Source organism: Pteropus vampyrus, unplaced genomic scaffold (genome assembly GCF_000151845.1).
Source record: "Pteropus vampyrus isolate Shadow unplaced genomic scaffold, Pvam_2.0 Scaffold177, whole genome shotgun sequence".
In the NCBI taxonomy this organism is placed as follows: domain Eukaryota; kingdom Metazoa; phylum Chordata; class Mammalia; order Chiroptera; family Pteropodidae; genus Pteropus; species Pteropus vampyrus.
In genome coordinates, this window is record NW_011888958.1 from 2586372 (window position 1) to 2602963 (window position 16592).

Here is a 16592-nt window from a genome sequence, read left to right on the forward strand (position 1 = left end):
TTAGGATGTAGGAGCTATGAGGCTTTCAGATATGGTGTCCATGTGGATGTGCCAAGGGAGGATGTGGAAAATTTGGTCTCAGCAGGTAAAGGAAGATATGAAAGAGGAGTTAGCTATCTTTGAAACAAAAACAAAAACAAAAACAAAAACGAAAACAAAAACAAAAACAAAAACAGACATGTTGAGAGCTCAATAAGTTGTGGCTCTATCAGGAAAAAGATCCGAGGCCTACTTGTGATTGTCTAGCGTTAGTGAGGGAGAAAAGGGGCCGGGGCCAGACCTCAGAGTAGACTGTGATTACTCCGTGTGATCTGAGTGGAGAAAGCTCCTGTATAAAAATACCCCATCTGCTGCCTCTCCTGGTGCCTGAGATTCTAATCGAGCCACTGCTTCTGCATGCCTCCGTGTGTGTGTGTGTGTGTGTGTGTGTGTGTATGTGCGCGCCCGCGCGCGCGTGTGCGCATGCTGTGAATCTCATGCACTCTTGATCCCTTTCTTGTGAAGGTTTTGGGGTGTCCTAGAATCCCTTCTTAAGATGCAACGACCCAGGAGGGAGACTCCTTTAAGCCAATTCAGGGCATGCCCTGAGCAAAAGAGTGGGGATTAGCAGGAAGGGATTTGGAAGAGGCCCTTGATGGAAGATAGAATCCATGGAGAAAGGAAAAGCCAGAAGAGGGGGTACTTAAGACAATTCCAGTCTAGGTCACGTTTCCCCAGGGAAAGGGATTTAGATCAATGATGGGGGAATATTGGGGGCTGGGAGGATCAACGTCTTCCAGTAAGGCAAACCCTGTTCCTGCAATAGAACGTCCCAGGGCTTCATTGGCTTCCAGCATTTAGATCTTGGCTTTGACTTCATGTGTCTCCAGTCGAGTGGAGCTGACTGATGTCATTTTCAGCAACCAGAAACCTGGCATCATCCGGGCCCCCTCCTGTCTTCCTTAAGCCCACAGCAAGCTGGCCACCAAGTCTGCAGGTTCTACTTCCTTAAAAATCACTAATTCTATCCCTTATCTCCACCCTGATGCTGTAGCCTCCTAGCACATTCCCAGGCCTCCAGCTCAGCCTCTCTCCAATCCACAGACACGTTGCTGCTGAAATGAGCTTTCTAAAACATCAACCTTTTCATTTTCACCCCTAGCTTAAAATCTTTCAGTGTTGCCTGATAGTCTTCCAGATAGAACTCCACATCTCTTAGCACCGGCACCTGCTCCTTGCCTCTCCTTGCCTTTCCTGTCTCACTTGTCCCCTTGCAATTACCTTCCTACCGAAGGGATCCCCTGAAATCATGATGCCGTCTCTCACATCCCTAAAGGCTTTTATATGTACTGCCACCTCCGTGGGGCCATTTTTTCCTCCTACAGGTCATTTGAGACTCAGCTTAGGCTCACCTCTTCTAAGAAGACAACCCTGACATTCCTGTCTGGTTGATGTGGTCATGCAATCCCATGGTGCCCTGCGTTCCTTGGCCTCATGGCTCTGCATTGTCACTGCCTACCTTCCTCCTCCCCTACCTTTCGAAAATTAGTCCTTTAAAGATGAGAACTGTCTTAGTTCTCTCTGTACCCCAAGGCCCAGGAGACAGGAGGCATGGTGGCATAGAGCAGTGGTCCCCAACCTTTCTGGCACCAGGGACCGGTGCTCCTATGAGAATCGAATGCCTGATGATCTGAGGTGGAGCTGAGGCAGTGATGCTAGCGTTGGGAGGGGCTGCAAATACAGATGAAGCTTTGCTTGCTTGCCCTCTGCTCATCTCCTGCTGTGCGGCCCAGTTCCTAATGGTCCATGGACTGGTATGGACCAGGGGTTGGGTACTCCTGGCATAGAGTGCAGAATCTACAAATATTGACTGTATGAATTAGCTGTTCTTAGGTTATGTTTTGTGTCTGGAAGGCCTTTCCCCCGCCCTGGCTGATTTCTAAAATCTTCCCAACCAAGGCCCAAATAAAACATGAACTCTTCCAAGAATACTTGCCCTCCTCCAACACTAGGGATGCTTGCTCCCTCCGCTGAGGTTCTTCAATATATATCACTTCTCCCCTGTTTTATACCAATTTATGAAAATCTCAATACCATGAAACCTTGAAAACCCAAAGGAGTGAATGTACTCAGTAAGTACCCAAGGATTTGTTCATTGAGATTATAGGCACCATGCCAGAAAAAGGAGAGACTGGCTGGGCAGGACATATCAACTAATTACTCTGCTTGCTTGTAGGTTTGGGCCTACTATATTTATTCTCTCTCCAGATGGATGGGAATTGCTTTTTGAGGATTGTTTCACGTCTGGTTTATTTTTATTTCACCACCTGTGCCTAGCACAATGCCTCCCTCATGGAAAGCCTCCAATGAATGAGTGAATGAATGAACTGAGTTAGTGGGAGGCAGCAAACATTGCTCTCTACTTGATTCTACCCTGATATAAGAGATTTCGGAGGTCTGGCTCTAGGAGCATCTCACATACCCAGAGTTTGATTTCCCCCCACCTACGCTTTGGGATTTTGTGAAGGGATTAAGAACCCATTCACCCACATCTTCAAGGAGAGAGAAAACCAGCTTGCAGTTTTGATGCTCCTTCTTCAGCTCAGTGTCTAGAACATACCAGCACTGGTTCTGGATCTCAGGGAACCAGTATGGCCAACCAGCTGCCAAGGCCATGGCTGGTTGTTCTGTGGATGAATGGAGGAATTGAGGGGGAGCTTGTTCCTGTTTTTTAAATACCCACAGGGCTTAAAACTCCTTCAGTTCCCAGAGCCCACTAAGAACTGCATTTATTTTGGATGGCTTTCGTGGCATATTTTCTCTTTCATATGAACTTTGGCTGTTTGTGAGGCCTGTATCTCCTTCCTGTCTCTCTCTTATTTGACATGCCTTAAAAAAGTCATCTGGAAAGGCTGATACTTGCTACAGAAATGCCACTCTTCTCTGCTTCTGGATGGGATCTTTTCACAGCTCTGATTCATGGTCTGCTCAATCAACCTTCAGACTTTTTAAAAGTAAATGGTTGTGGGTGCCCCTTGTGGTTCAAGTCCTTGGGTCATTGGTTACACTCCAAATATACTTTTGGATGGGTGGCACTGAACACTTACTTGAGCTGGACCAGAAAGTTTTGCTAATTGCTATCAAGACTGAAGGCTGCATAAGATGGATTAACATAATTGATAAATGCCTTACCCTTCCATTTCTTGCCCTTCCTTCCCTGGTCATGCACACTGTCTAGAGAAATGCTGTTCAATAGAAATACAACATGAGCCACAATTTTTAATTTCCTAGTAGCCATTTTAAGAAAAGGTTGAAAGAAACAGGTGAAATTAGTTTTAATAACATTCTATGTTTAACCCAATAAGTAAAAATACTGTCATTTCAACATGTAATCAATCAATAGGAAAATTATCGAAATATTTTACATATTTTTGTACTAAGTCTAAGAAATCTGGTATATATTTTACACTTGTAGCACATCTCGATTCTGACTAGCCATATTTCCAGTGCTTAATAGCCACATGTAACTAATGGCTCCGTGTTGGACAGCACAGCTTTAAAATATCCAGGTGGGATGAGGAAATGGTTATTCTGGGCCCACTCTGCCTTCTAAAGTAAACTGCCTATCCAATCAAGATAAAAGAGACAGGGAGAAATGAAGCCTATTCAAATATATGGATATCTATAGAGCTTTAGGGATGGTATTTTAAAAGTGTCTTGGTATCATAATCAGCAAGAGAACATTTTTGGAGTTTAAGTAGTTATATGACTTCTAGCTGAAACAAATAATTATTATTTTGTTCTCATCAAAGTTGTTTTTTGCTAATTTTTCTTGGATTAATGAATTTTAAAAAATGAAACCTGATAGATGATTTCACTTTCTTATATGTCATTTTATTTAGACTTCCTACATTTTTTATGCCAACAGGAAAGAATTAAATGTCTATATAAAAAAATAATCAACATGTATCGAGAGCTTGTTATGTGCTAGACATTTGACACATGCTACCTCATTCAGTCCTGAAAAGAACCATATGAAATAGGTTCTATGATTATTGCCATATTTCAGATGAGGAAACATATCAGACATTCAAGTTGCTAAGTAAACTTACCCAAAATTACCCAGCTGGCGAATGGTGAACTCAGGCAGGTGGATTTCAGAGCCTACACTGCTAACCATAAATAGCATTTCCTTGCAAAATTAATGTAAAATTTAACATTCCTCCAAACTGATCAAGGTTCCTGTCTCCTTTTAACATGTACTCTAAGCCTCCTTGCTTTTGAGCATACTGGCAAAAAAAAAAAAAAAAAAAGCGTTTTTGTGGGATGAGATCAATACATTTTAAGGCTTATCCACAAAGTTTGGTCTCATTGCAATGGGTCAGACCATCTGTAAATTGACAGATAGAAGCTGCTTTACTTAGAAAAAAATCTTAATCTATGATATAAAAAAACCAAAGTTAAAATAATAACCCTTATATGTCTTAGAATTGATAAAAGGAATTCACGATTCCTGTTTATTTAAAAGTAATACCTGTATTGAGAGAGTTAAAATGACATTCTATTAGATCATAAAAAGCGAGGCTATCCTACTTAAAAAAAACCAAAAACGCTGTCTTTAAGTCATTATTTTTTCGGTTCACTCATTATAAAATGTAACTTTAATGTTTAAGTTCTAGAAGAAAATTTCTGAAAGTGAAGACAGAACTGGTCTGCCATATTCCAGGGTGTCATATGGTTCTAAATTATGCCAGTTTCTACATTTGGACCTTAACACAATAAATGATTACACAGGCTTAGAGTATATGTTTTTTCTTTAATATGTAATATAAATTTATTTCCCCTCTCCAATTAAATTGTAAGCCTTGTTCAGAGCAGGCTCTACATATCTGCTTACTTTATCAAATTGCATATATTAAAATAGGCTGTTGTCTTTCAATCTGAATTGCTGTAATTTTGGTATCGCAAAGAGGCTGGTGGGAGTTCTGACTGATACTTCAAACTCATACTTCTTGTGTCAGAATACTGTGCTTGCTTTTTAATGTTGTCGAGGCCCATTCCAGATAAGGTACTAACTTTTGAACCAGTCCTTGACAGGAATTTTTCAAACTTTAATTTTAGAAAAGAGAATAACTGTTCAAACTTCAAGATGCTGTACACAGAAGTTACGAAGCAATCTACACAAGCTGATTCCACTATAAACTAGACAGAGAGAAGGGGTTAAAAATTTTGAGTCTTACAAACACACCGATTCAGCCCTGTTCTGTTTATCTGCGACTCTAATAGTGTATGGAGTTAAACTCTGAAAGTTCTAGAACTTTTTAAATTTTAATTTTATTTATTGCCTGGAGAGGAGCTCTGAGAAAGGAAGTGAGAGGGCATAGCTTTGAAGAACTGGTAACTTGGCCTCTCTTCTCCTCCTTTCCACCCCTCCCCCATTATCTTAGCTATTTGACCTGATTAAACAACTTTGGGATGGTAGCCAGATTTCTGTATGCTAACGAGGCCTCTATTCAGGATTTAGTGCGATTTCACCACCCGGAGCTTCCCGACTGCCCAGTGGAAGCCTAGCTTCACAGCAACCTCCCAATTTTGTCAGGGGTTCGCCAGTGAGGAGTTCACACAGACTTGAAGCAGAGACTCTGAACCCCTCAGATCACATCATATTATTCATTAGCAAGTTCTTTTCATTTTCTATCTAAGTAGTGAAAGTTGACGGCAGAATCGCCTATGCCACACACCGAAAGAAGCTCTGGCAACGCCCAGTCTAGGTTCTACAACTTCTGTCTAGTTACTTGCATTCCTAGTAGCAAAATACGTTTCCAAAAGTTTCCTTAAACCTCCCCTAACCCTAAGCCAGGTCAGAGCTCCAGGTCCCATTCGACTATCCAGTTGCCCGGAATCTGACTGCCGCAGAAGTTTTTGGAGTGTGTGTGAGGAATAGAATAGGTGGTAGTGGGAAACCGCGCGGAGTGATCACCGCGCATTACGTAACGAAAACCCTGGCGGCAGGATGGACGGGGCCTGACATTGAGACATTCCAGGGGGTGGGGAACTGCTGTCCTGGAGTCGCCAGGAACGGCAACGGCAGTTCCAAGAAACCGAGAGAGGAAGGTGGCCGAGATAAAGAAAACACTTCGGGAATGAGAATATTAAGAAGCGGCAGGACTGAACATTAGCAAAAGGCTGGGCACGTGTAGTAGTTTGTTAGACGAAAAGGCAGCCTTCCAACTTTTGCACGGGAACAACGGGATTTGCCCTTTGGGGAATTAAAAACGTAATAGCAAAGTCAAAAGCTAATGAATGGAGTTCAATGATTTGTTAAAAATACTTCAACATTTTTGTCTAGGAGAGCAAATTCTCTGCAGTTATTTAGAAAGTAGGGACTCAAACCAAATTAGAATACTTTCCCGTGCGACTCCACTTTCCCCAATCGAAAAAGGAGCTGCTCTCACGGTACTGCCCCTTTAAGACCTGCTCGCTCTCGGGTTCTACAAAAGGGAGTGACCTCTGGGCTTTGACAGCTCTCCTAATAACTACCACCGTGCAGGCCCCGCCCACCTGGCGACCAGTCGCGCCGATTGGCCGGCGGGCCGGTATCCCGTGCTCTGATTGGCTCGCCGCTTCCCCTGAGCGAACCTTTAGAACTCTGAGACAGACAATATTCTGTTACATTGTAGCAAAATGGCGACTGTCATTCACAACCCCCTGAAAGCGTAAGTAAGACTAAAAAATGTACATATTCCGCGTGGTTTCAATATGAAAAAAAAGGCGCCTTCTGCGTGCGGAGCGCTGCCAATGCACTGAGCTTGCAGGCGCCTGCAGCCGCGGCGGGGCTTCTCTCTTTTCTTTTAGCTCTTACTTCTTCATCTTTTTTTCCCCTCAACGCGCAGAAATGTCAGGAGATGCAATTAACAAGAAGAAAATTGTTACATTTGCGTTCTGCTTAATTGGAGGACAGAGAGAGAGAGAGGATATCGGCAGCGGAGCCTGGCGCTCGAGCGCTCTGCAGCGAGGGGGTCATGGGCAGCTCGGGGACAGCACGGTCCCCCGAGTGCCCGGCCTCGCGGGGCGGCAAGGGCTGTGCTGGGGGTGGCCGAACCCGGGAAGAGCGCGAGGCAGGGGCCGGCTGGGTGCACTTGGCTGAGCCCCGCACCTTCAGAGCCCGCGGCCCCCGCGGAGCGGCTCAGTCCGCCAGGGCGAGCGGACCGCGGCAGCCCCGGAGTTTGCAGGGTGCTCTCCGCCTTCCGATGGCTGGCGGGGAGTTTGTGCAAACCTTCCGGAGTTGAGAGGATCGCAGGGGGAGCAGCGGGTCCCCGGAGCCCTGGGGCCCAGGTGGTTGCCCGGGGCTTTCCTGCCGGGGCAGCCCCCGGAGCGTGACGGCGCTCCGGGCGGTCGCCGGTGTGTCTGCGTGTGCGTTTGTGGGCGAACTGGCTGTATAGTAAATTAACGACTCGGGTTAACTTGGGGTTGATTTGGAGGCAGGGAAGCTGCAGGTCTTATCAATGGTGTTCTTGCCTCCTCTGGGTGAAAAGCCGAGGCGGGCGGAGAGGCAGCTTGGGGCTCCCCCCCTGAGCGGGCAGCGTCTGCTCCTGGCCAGAGCGAGGGGCAGGTGCCTCTGGCCGCCGCCGGGAGACTTTGAGCGGACGCCCAGATCCGGGACGGAGGGGGGCGGGCTGCGCGAGGACACGCGGGGGCCAGTCCCTGGGTCCGACAGCCAATTCCTGCCTGCCTGCCTTCCTCCTCCTTTTCATCCTGGCTTCCTTCCTTCCTTCCAGTCGGTGGAACTGTTAAGCCGCCAAGTCCGCTCGCGATCGCGAAGCCGGGGGTGGCTTCGGAAAACTAGCGTCGCTTTAAAAGGGGTACTATTGGCAGTAATGTTGGCAGTGGGGAGCTCCCTCCAGATCGCGGCGCGACGTGGGTGGGGGTCCGCGCCCGGGGAATCCGGTCTTCAGAGCTGGGCTGGAAGCCGCGGGCGAGGGGTGGGGGAGGTGCGAGTGGGGGCGTTTCATGCCAAATTCTCGCGGGTGCGTGGCGGATACCCACCCAGATTCTTTCAACTCTGCGCATCGGCGTCAGCACCCCCAGCTCCTCCTGGAGTTGAAATCCAGGTTCGCGCCGGGGGGCGCAGGAGGATTCCTAAAGCGAAGGAACGCACGAGAGTATCGAACGCGTTTGTGTTAGCTTATCTCCCATCAGTAATAGGGTAAGAATGTCACAGGTCTCGAAGTTTTAAATATATACATACATATATTAGAGCTGCCGTTAAGAGGACATTTGAAGCTAAGGCTGATCAGAGAGCAGCTCCCAGCTCAGTTCTCGCTCTGCGTCTCGGATACACTGCACTTGAACGCCACAGTCTTTCACCCAAGAAAGAAAACGTTTTATGGCAGAATAAATGGGCGTAACTTCGCCGCATCCTCGCTCCCGGCCGCTCGCGCTGCCACACAGCTGGTGCCATGAGTTTCTACTGAACCCATAGCTGATTTGCAGTTTCCCCATTTCCATCCAAAATCAGACAATCGGGCTGATGCGACCTGGTAAACTCAAGTTAAAGAAATCTCACATGTGCGCCAGGTTTGTTTCCTACTGGGAAAGCGCTACCCTGGTTACCCTGGAGCCAGCTTACGCGCGGGCAGACGCAATATCGCAATATCTCGACGCTCCAGGGTTCCCCTGCTCACTCCAGGTTTTTGTTTTTGTTTTTTGATCTGCAGGAGGGTGCGTGTTTGGGGAGGGTGTCTGTGGTAAGGTAGGGTTAGAGGTGGGGGAAGGGACAGAGCGGCGGTCTAGTTAGTGGAATTAGTTCTGAATTTTTACACTTGTACTTTGTATAATTAGAAATAGTTGCAATGTGATGTATTTGTAGTTCTGTGTCGCCATACACTCGCACATTAGCATACACACAACACTCTTGCCGGCTTTTTCTAGGTGGAAGTTGAGCGGTCCTTTGTAGTTAGCTGCTCCTTTTTGCACCCCAACCCTTTTCCCTGGGGGTAAGGTGGGTGTAAACAATACCCGGGACCAGCCGAGCCTCCTGTGTCCTGGACGGTTTTTAAACTCCTAAGGTACGAGCACACACGTTGTTATCGGAAGACCTACACCATCTGCCTTTATTTTTAAAACAACTTGTTTAATAAAATATCTTATTTTTTCATTTGTTTTTAAAAGTTGCTGATCAAGAAACAATACACACGTGAATAAATTATGCATGGGATAAATTAGAACAAAGCGCAGAGACACATCAAGCCAAAGGGATGGATGGTGGTGCTGGGAGGAGGGGAGCCGGGAGAATGGTTTGCAGAGCTATGTTTTTATCCTCATGTGTCCCTCCTGACAATGAAACGGAGCTGAACGACATTAGCATTTTCTCTGTGTGCGTTCTGGTTCTGAGTCTTTCTCATCTCTTAAAAAAGAAAAAAGGCAACACCACCGACGCCCCCTATAGAAACTGGTCACACAAAGGTTTCCTCTAGGATTGGGGGACAATGTAGTGGTAGGTAATGTTCTGGGAAGAAACCATCGCAGGTTTCATGCGACACCTCTGAAGGGCTCTGCCTACCCTGAGTATGGGCCATTTTTCATTATACTAGCTTTTTCCACATGGGATATTCAATAATTCAATAGCTCAGGTAACTGGATGGCACAATTTGAATCTCATTGCTTCAGGGTCTTCCTTAGGGCCCCAAGCTCCTGGAGCCACATCTCCTCTCAGCAGTTTGGCTTTCTTCCTGCCTGCCTTTGATCTCCCCTCAACTCCCTTTCTTATTCCTCCTCCTTGTACCCTTCATCCCCTTCTCTCTGAAGCTGACAGCCTGGCTCTCTCTCTGTTGTTGCCTTTAACATCTTATTACTGCCCAACAGGGTGTTAGAGGCAGAAATAGGAGCTGCCTGGACTGATCAGATCACAAAGGGGACTCAGTAGGTGGCCCTACAACCAAGCAGTCACATCTGGACAAATACAATTTAAAAGCATTGATGGACATGTGTGATATGTAAATGGTATGACACATTATTTAATTTAGCAGCTATATTGTCTGAGCCTAGATGTATGAGTCACCCTCATTTATTATACCTACAAGCAAGATAAGGGCCAAGTAGTGTGAAGTAAACACATATAGGTAACACAAACATGGATTTGAGAAAGATCTGTGTGTAAGTCAATCACATTACATTCTGTGTTCTGGTCGATTTCTGCATACCTAGGAAACAATGCTTTTAATAAAAATTCTAATCTTACTTGCTATTCTAGTTCAGGTAAACCATCCTCCCCCCAAATCTGCTATCAACACTTGAAACAACTTACTTTTATTAAGTTATCAAACCCCTGGTTTGTACGCACTTAACTGGGAATGTCTGCCACCTTCTGCCAGACTTGATTATGCACATATGTATCTATTATTATAACTGCCTGCTTAGAAAAGAATAGCTGTTATCATTACTTAATTATTCTGTATGAACCAACCGAGCTTTACCTCAAGTAATTGTTCATAAGAACGAGAATAGTAATCAATTTTCTTATGCTTATAACTGAACATACATAATTGTATTGAACCTTTTGTAAGGAGTTTCCCTTGCTCAGAGGTATGTGTTTATATCTCTGTTTCGTTCTTAAGGACACAATTCTGGGAGAAGTAAATAAATATACTTACTTAGCTAAGGTCAAACAGCAGGTCATGTGCATAGATGGACCTCAAATCTTCATCTCTTTTTATACTCTATGATCTGGATACATGCATTCTAATCTCATGGTTTTGTGCCTGTGAAAGTTGTGTAATTGTTGCCACTTAGAAGTCAGACCTCACTCTTGCTGTAGCACTCAAGTTTAGATATCAGACTGGAGGGGTGGTGGTGGTGGGGGGGGGTGACACATTCCTGGTTCTAATCTCCTCTTAGCTGTTTCTGTTGAGGTGGGGGAACGAGGGTAGGTACTAAGTGAGGAACATTGGGGTTGGGACTTTGTGAACTTGCAGCCTTTTATGGACATTATTATAGCCCCTTGTAAAAAAGAATCCTCAGACATTTTAAGTCAACAGATGTCTAAGAACCACCTTCTCCATCTGCTTCTGGTTGCCACTGGGGGAAAAAAAAAAAGCCCTAAATTCTCCAAACTTCATTAGCACACATTATTTTTCAGCAGGAAGAATGTCTGGTTTTGATGAGATACCCATAAAGGAGATTAATTTTTGCCAGAACCCAAGGGTAAGCGTTGTCACAGGGTAAACCCCTGAAAGTAGCCTGGCCTGCAGACCACCTGGGAGACACCCAGAGATCACAGTGGAATGCGAGCTTCTTAGATCCATAAGGTGGGCTGAAATTCAGAGGCAACTTAATTGGAGACTTCTCATCTTCCTTTCTGGAATCAAGCAGGTAGCTGAAATTTGGATACATCTGAGAAAAACCATAATGTCTAAAGCTGTTTCAGAGCCATCTGCTCAGATCAATGCAAAAAATAAAATGCTACAGTCAGCACGCTTTGTTTTGAGCGGTCACCAGAAAAAGAAAGGAAACTGAGGCTGATGTTTCAGAATGTAGCAGGCACACTGCACGTAGTGGAGGTGGGGGTTGGGGCATAAAAAGGCACCGGAATCCAGGCCTGCTTATTATCCCAACCTCTGCGAAGGAACTTGTGGTTTTTGAGTGTTCTGAAAGTCACTAGAATCAGAAACTAGACAGAAATGTAGCCAAATTCGGCAAGCCCCTGGCCCAAGAAATGCCACAACTACTGAAATAGTTTCTGCCCAGGCAGGTTTCCCTTCAGGGGCCTATGTAAGCATGACCCTAGTTTTAAATAGTCTTTAAATATGTAGGTATTTAACAAAGAAAGATAAAGAGTGGCCTGGGGGCGGGGTGGGGATAGGTGAGTGGATAAAACTATTGTGTGGTGTGGAACTCTAAAAAGATTATTGTTTAACACCAAGAGAGACTGATATTATAATCCACTGCAAGTACCAAAGTTTTCTTTAGTTATGTGAGTGACTGGAAAGAGATGAGGTGTTGTGGTGTTTTTGTAATTTGTTTTTCTTATTGGTCCAGTTACTAGTGTTTCACAGTCTGTCAAACCATATGGATGAATGGAGCTAGCATTGTAAACCTGTCACCAAAGGAAGGTTTTTGCAGCCTGTGATTTGCATCAGAGTTTTAAAAGCAGTGGTTAGTAGGTGTTAGTGGGTGGGGAGAGAGGGACAGACTGTTTAGAGTTTCTAGGTAGTGTGTTTGTGAATAGTAGTGGGGGTGGCAGGAGAAGAGAAGCCTTGAGGAGGCTAAGATTTAGGGGCTATGTTTGGAAGCAGAGAGGGGAGAGGGGATTAGGCTCAGAGCTCCTAATAATGGGGTTCAAATAGCCCACTTTGAGTCCTCCACTACCCAGTCCTCGATTCTGAGCCTGAGGAACAATGATGGCACATGTAATCCTTCTTTTGCACCCTTTCCACCCTCCCTGAATCCAGAGACTGTGGTCATCTCAGGTTGCTGTGAAATGAGTGAGTTTTATTGTTGTTGTTGTTGTTGTTGTACTCACTTAGAAAATCTGCTGTTATTGTTAACGGCAATTGGAAGCTCTACCAGAAAAGGTTTTCCAGTCCCCGAACTTTCACCTGTCAGTGTGGCCCTATTTCAGACTCGTTCCCTCTTCCACATTGTGCATTTCTCACCAGTGGCTAGTGTTTTGCAGCTATGATGACTTCAGAGTAATGGAAGAGAAAAAGCTCTGGGACAGGAACCTAGAACCTTGAGCTCTGCTCCCACCTTACCACCAACTAGCTATGTGATCTTGGATGCAGAACTAGTCTGAGCTGCATATTCTTTGTCTTTAAGATGAAGATGATGCACCTTGATCGCCCAAATTCCTTTGAAGTCAAAAAACTTTGTGGCTCTTACTATGGTCACTTAGGACAAGGGAGACAAATAGGGTCCAGAGTTCAACTTCTTCCTTGTTTTTAAAGTATAGCTCTAACGGGAAATTGTTAAGTAGTTTCATCTTCTCCAATCTTGCCACATTTGTGCTACCACTTGCGGTTCTAATCAGAGTGGAACGTCTCCCTTCTTAGGGCCTAGGGCTGAGGACTAGGTGGTGGGCCATTTAGATCATGGGCTTTTCTTCTGATTTTCTCTCTTGAACACATTTCTTCTCATTAGCACCCTAACCAGAGAATGGAGAGAGGAAAGAGAAGTGGGAAGCTAATTGAACTGATTTGCTATTTATGAGCACTCAGATAAAGTTCTTGGTTGTGGTAAAGATTGGAATTACTAAGAATATCTGTCTTTTTCTCACTTTTTGAAAAATGTATGAAGGGAGAAGGGGAACCAAAATATTTTTCTTCTGGATTTCATTTACCCATATCTCCCTGGACTTGCCCTCTACCCCACCATGGCACCTATCCCAATTAACGTGGAAATAAAGTACTTATTTCACTTCCATTTGGGCAGCCGCAGGTATCTGGCTGTTCAGTGAGCTGAAGTAGGCGGACCTATATTGATGTCTCACTGAGCTTCCTTTAGTGCACCCTGCATTACTGCTGAGGAAATGGAGGTGCTTGGCAGATCCGGCACAGAGGCCGGCCATACCTGAGTGAGTATTAGCCATGTATAAATTGAAGTTCATTGCCTTTCCTTCAGTGGCATGCCTCTAAAACATCCCAGATTCCTCTGGGGTCACTATTATTTGGCTTGCTTTGGGTTGAAACCTCCATTGGCAATTTTCTATAAGCCTAAAGGAAGAAGAAAGAGTTGTAAAATCCATCGGAGAATTCACAGAAGCCTAAATTATGAGACTTCGGAAAAATGAAAGAAAAAACAAAATGATTTGCCTATTTTAAGCACCTCATGTAAAAAGAATCATACAATATTTGTCCTTTTGGGACTGGTTGATTTCACTTATCATAATATCTTCAAAGTTCATCTCTGTTATAGCACGTGTCAGAATTTCCTTTCTTTTAATGGCCAGATAATATTCCATTGTATATATATATACCACATTTTGTTTATTTATTCATCCAATGATGGACACTGGGTTCTTTTCACCTTTCGGCTATTGTGAATAATGCTGCTATGAACATGGGTGTATAGGTAGCTATTTGAATTTCTGCTTTCAATTCTTTTGGGTATATGCCTAGATCTCCTTCATTTGTAGACTCTTTAAAATGTAGAGACAACATTTCTAGATAGTACAGGCAACCCCACCTTATAACTTAAAGAAAAATCCTCCTTTCCCTGTAGGAATATCATTATTTGGGGGATGAAATGCCTTGAAACTCAGAGACTCACTTCTCTCATCCCCAGCCACAAGGATTCTTTCCTCTTGTCCCCTCCCCGAGGATAGGGACTTCGTGGGGGTCAGGGTTTGGGTTCAGGGAGGCTCCAGGAGCTTAGCAGTCATAGTTACCTGGTGAGTCTTAGAGTGAAGGCCTCCCAGGCAGAGAGGTTTCATCTGGCTATAGGGGGCCGAGGGAGCACCTGGGATGACAGACAACTTGAAAGTCAAGAGTTTGTAAATCAAGCCTCTCTTTTCACACAGTGAAAGGAGCTTGTGTCTCATCCAGCCCTGTCCCCCCACCCCCAAGGGACCTAAATGAAATAATGGATGTGAAAATATTTCAGAAGGTGTAAAGTACAAATGTGAGGTGTTACTAGGAGAAATGCAGTTTCCTGTAGCTGACTGAAGCCTTCTCAGAGAGCCAACAATACCTCATATATTAAACATTATTTTAATATAGTAAAACCAAAATAAGTGAAATGAATGTGTAATCATTGTTTCTCAGGAAATGCAAAGCCTTATTCATCCAGCTGTGTGTAAATAGCCCTGGGGTCACAGTGGGATTTCTCCATTTTCTGGGTTTGAAATAGGTGAGAGTATGAGCTCAAGGGACGCCTTCCTTTTATTTCCCATTGGCTGCCCTGAACTGAGTCCACCCTCAAAATCTGGGAAAACAGAAGCTCAGGGGGCAGAGGGAGTGCTTTCCTAGAACTTGGGTTGGTAATCAACCAGTCTCCTCCTTCTACCAAGAAGACTCCGGGGAGAGGCAAGGGGAGAAGGTGGGACTGGAGCTTAAATCTGCTGATGAACAAGGAGGGTGTGCTGTTGACATGGGAGATCAGCGACAAGAATTGACTCTTTATACAAAGTAGACTATGGAGAGCATCGTGATGGGGGTCAAATCTCAGAATCAGAGTGACATGTTGGTTGCCAGCCTTGGGGCTGCTTCAGATTCAAGCTTGCTGTGAAACTACAACATTTCTTTACTTTATAAAAGCAAATATGGAAAACATCATCTCAACTCCCATTTTCCCCAACTAAAGACTCTTTAAGTGTCTTTGTTTGCTGCCAGTTGAGCTCAATGAGAACTGTCCCACCCTCTTTGGAGCTTTGTCATCCTGTCTTGGCCAAACTGATTGCCAGCCTGCCCCTCAGAACTAAGCAGCTCAGTAGCCTCCCTGTCTGCATCTAGGAGCTTCCACTCCAAGGAAAGCCTTAAATTTGTCTGTTTCTCCTTCCAGACCCTTGTTCGTCAGGGCAAAGTAAGTGCCTATAGACCAACAGCCTTACTCTCCCCTGGGGTTCTCCTAGGGAGGGGGAGGGGAGGCAATGTGGTGTTGGGAATGGGGGAGGGCAGGGTGGATGGGGTGGTGGGAGTGGAGAGAATATATTCTCTCCTGCTAATTATTTTCCCTGAGGACTTAGCCAATGCAGAACCATCTATTATCGTGGGAGCGCTCTATGGTGGTTCTGCCTGTGATGAATGCTAAGTGGAAACAAGCAAGAAAAATTAACAGGCGGCTGCTTCTGTCCACCTAATTAAAATGCATATCCAAATGCATAATTCCTTATGTTTCCCCATGCACACACTCCCCTTCCAATCCCAATTCTATGGAGGAGAAAAAACACTTTCCCCCAATCATTTCTCTTGATTATATTTCCATCAAGGAAGAACTGGAGGGTTCCCTTACAATAGAGAAGGGCTGTTCTTGTAACACTTCTAAAATTGCTGAGTTTTTATTTAGATTGAGCCCGAAAATTCTGAGCTGTTTTTTTTTTTTTTGTTGTTGTTGTTGGTTAAATGAACAACAAGAACTTTATAGGACTGTAGAAAAAAGGCAGAAGGGAGTAGAGAAAGAAAAGGGAAAAAATAGAGGGAAAGAAAAAAGAAAGTTTCCACCATTTTTGCCGACCTTTTAATTTTGTGCTCAAAGTCTGGCTTGGCTCAGCAGTGAGAATTTTGAAGGTCTTTTCTATCTCTTCTTCATCTCCATTCCTTTCCTGGACTTTGTACTACTTCCCCCCGCCCGCCAAGCAAACATAACGCAGGGTTTTGTAGAGAGATTTGAGAATACGCATCTACCTGTGCAGATCAGGTAGAGAGAGAGGAAAAAAACACACAAAAATCTCTGCATTTGAGGCAAGATCAGATTTGCAGACATCACAGTCCCAAGTATGTTTTGAATCAAACAAACAATAGCTCTTCATTCTTATCTTTCTCCCTCTTTGTTCACCGATCATTTTTTCCTCCTTGGAAGAACAACTTTATTCAGTGTCATAAAATATTTAATAAAACAGGAAACTTAAGTCACTGTTCAATTCAACGTCACTGCCATCTTTGCGACAGTCCCCCCTTCCC

The 16592-nt window shown here is 44.7% G+C and overlaps 1 protein-coding gene across 1 annotated transcript in view; it reads left to right on the top strand.

Moving 5' to 3' along the window:
• Positions 1-6628: 6628 nt before the first annotated feature.
• DPF3 (double PHD fingers 3) overlaps positions 6629-16592 on the top strand; it is a 204006-nt gene continuing 194042 nt past the window's right edge. The window contains exon 1 of the mRNA XM_011370920.2: positions 6629-6695. Coding sequence (XP_011369222.1) covers positions 6664-6695 — 32 coding nt within the window. The 5' untranslated portion in view covers positions 6629-6663. The remainder of the gene's footprint in view (positions 6696-16592) is intronic.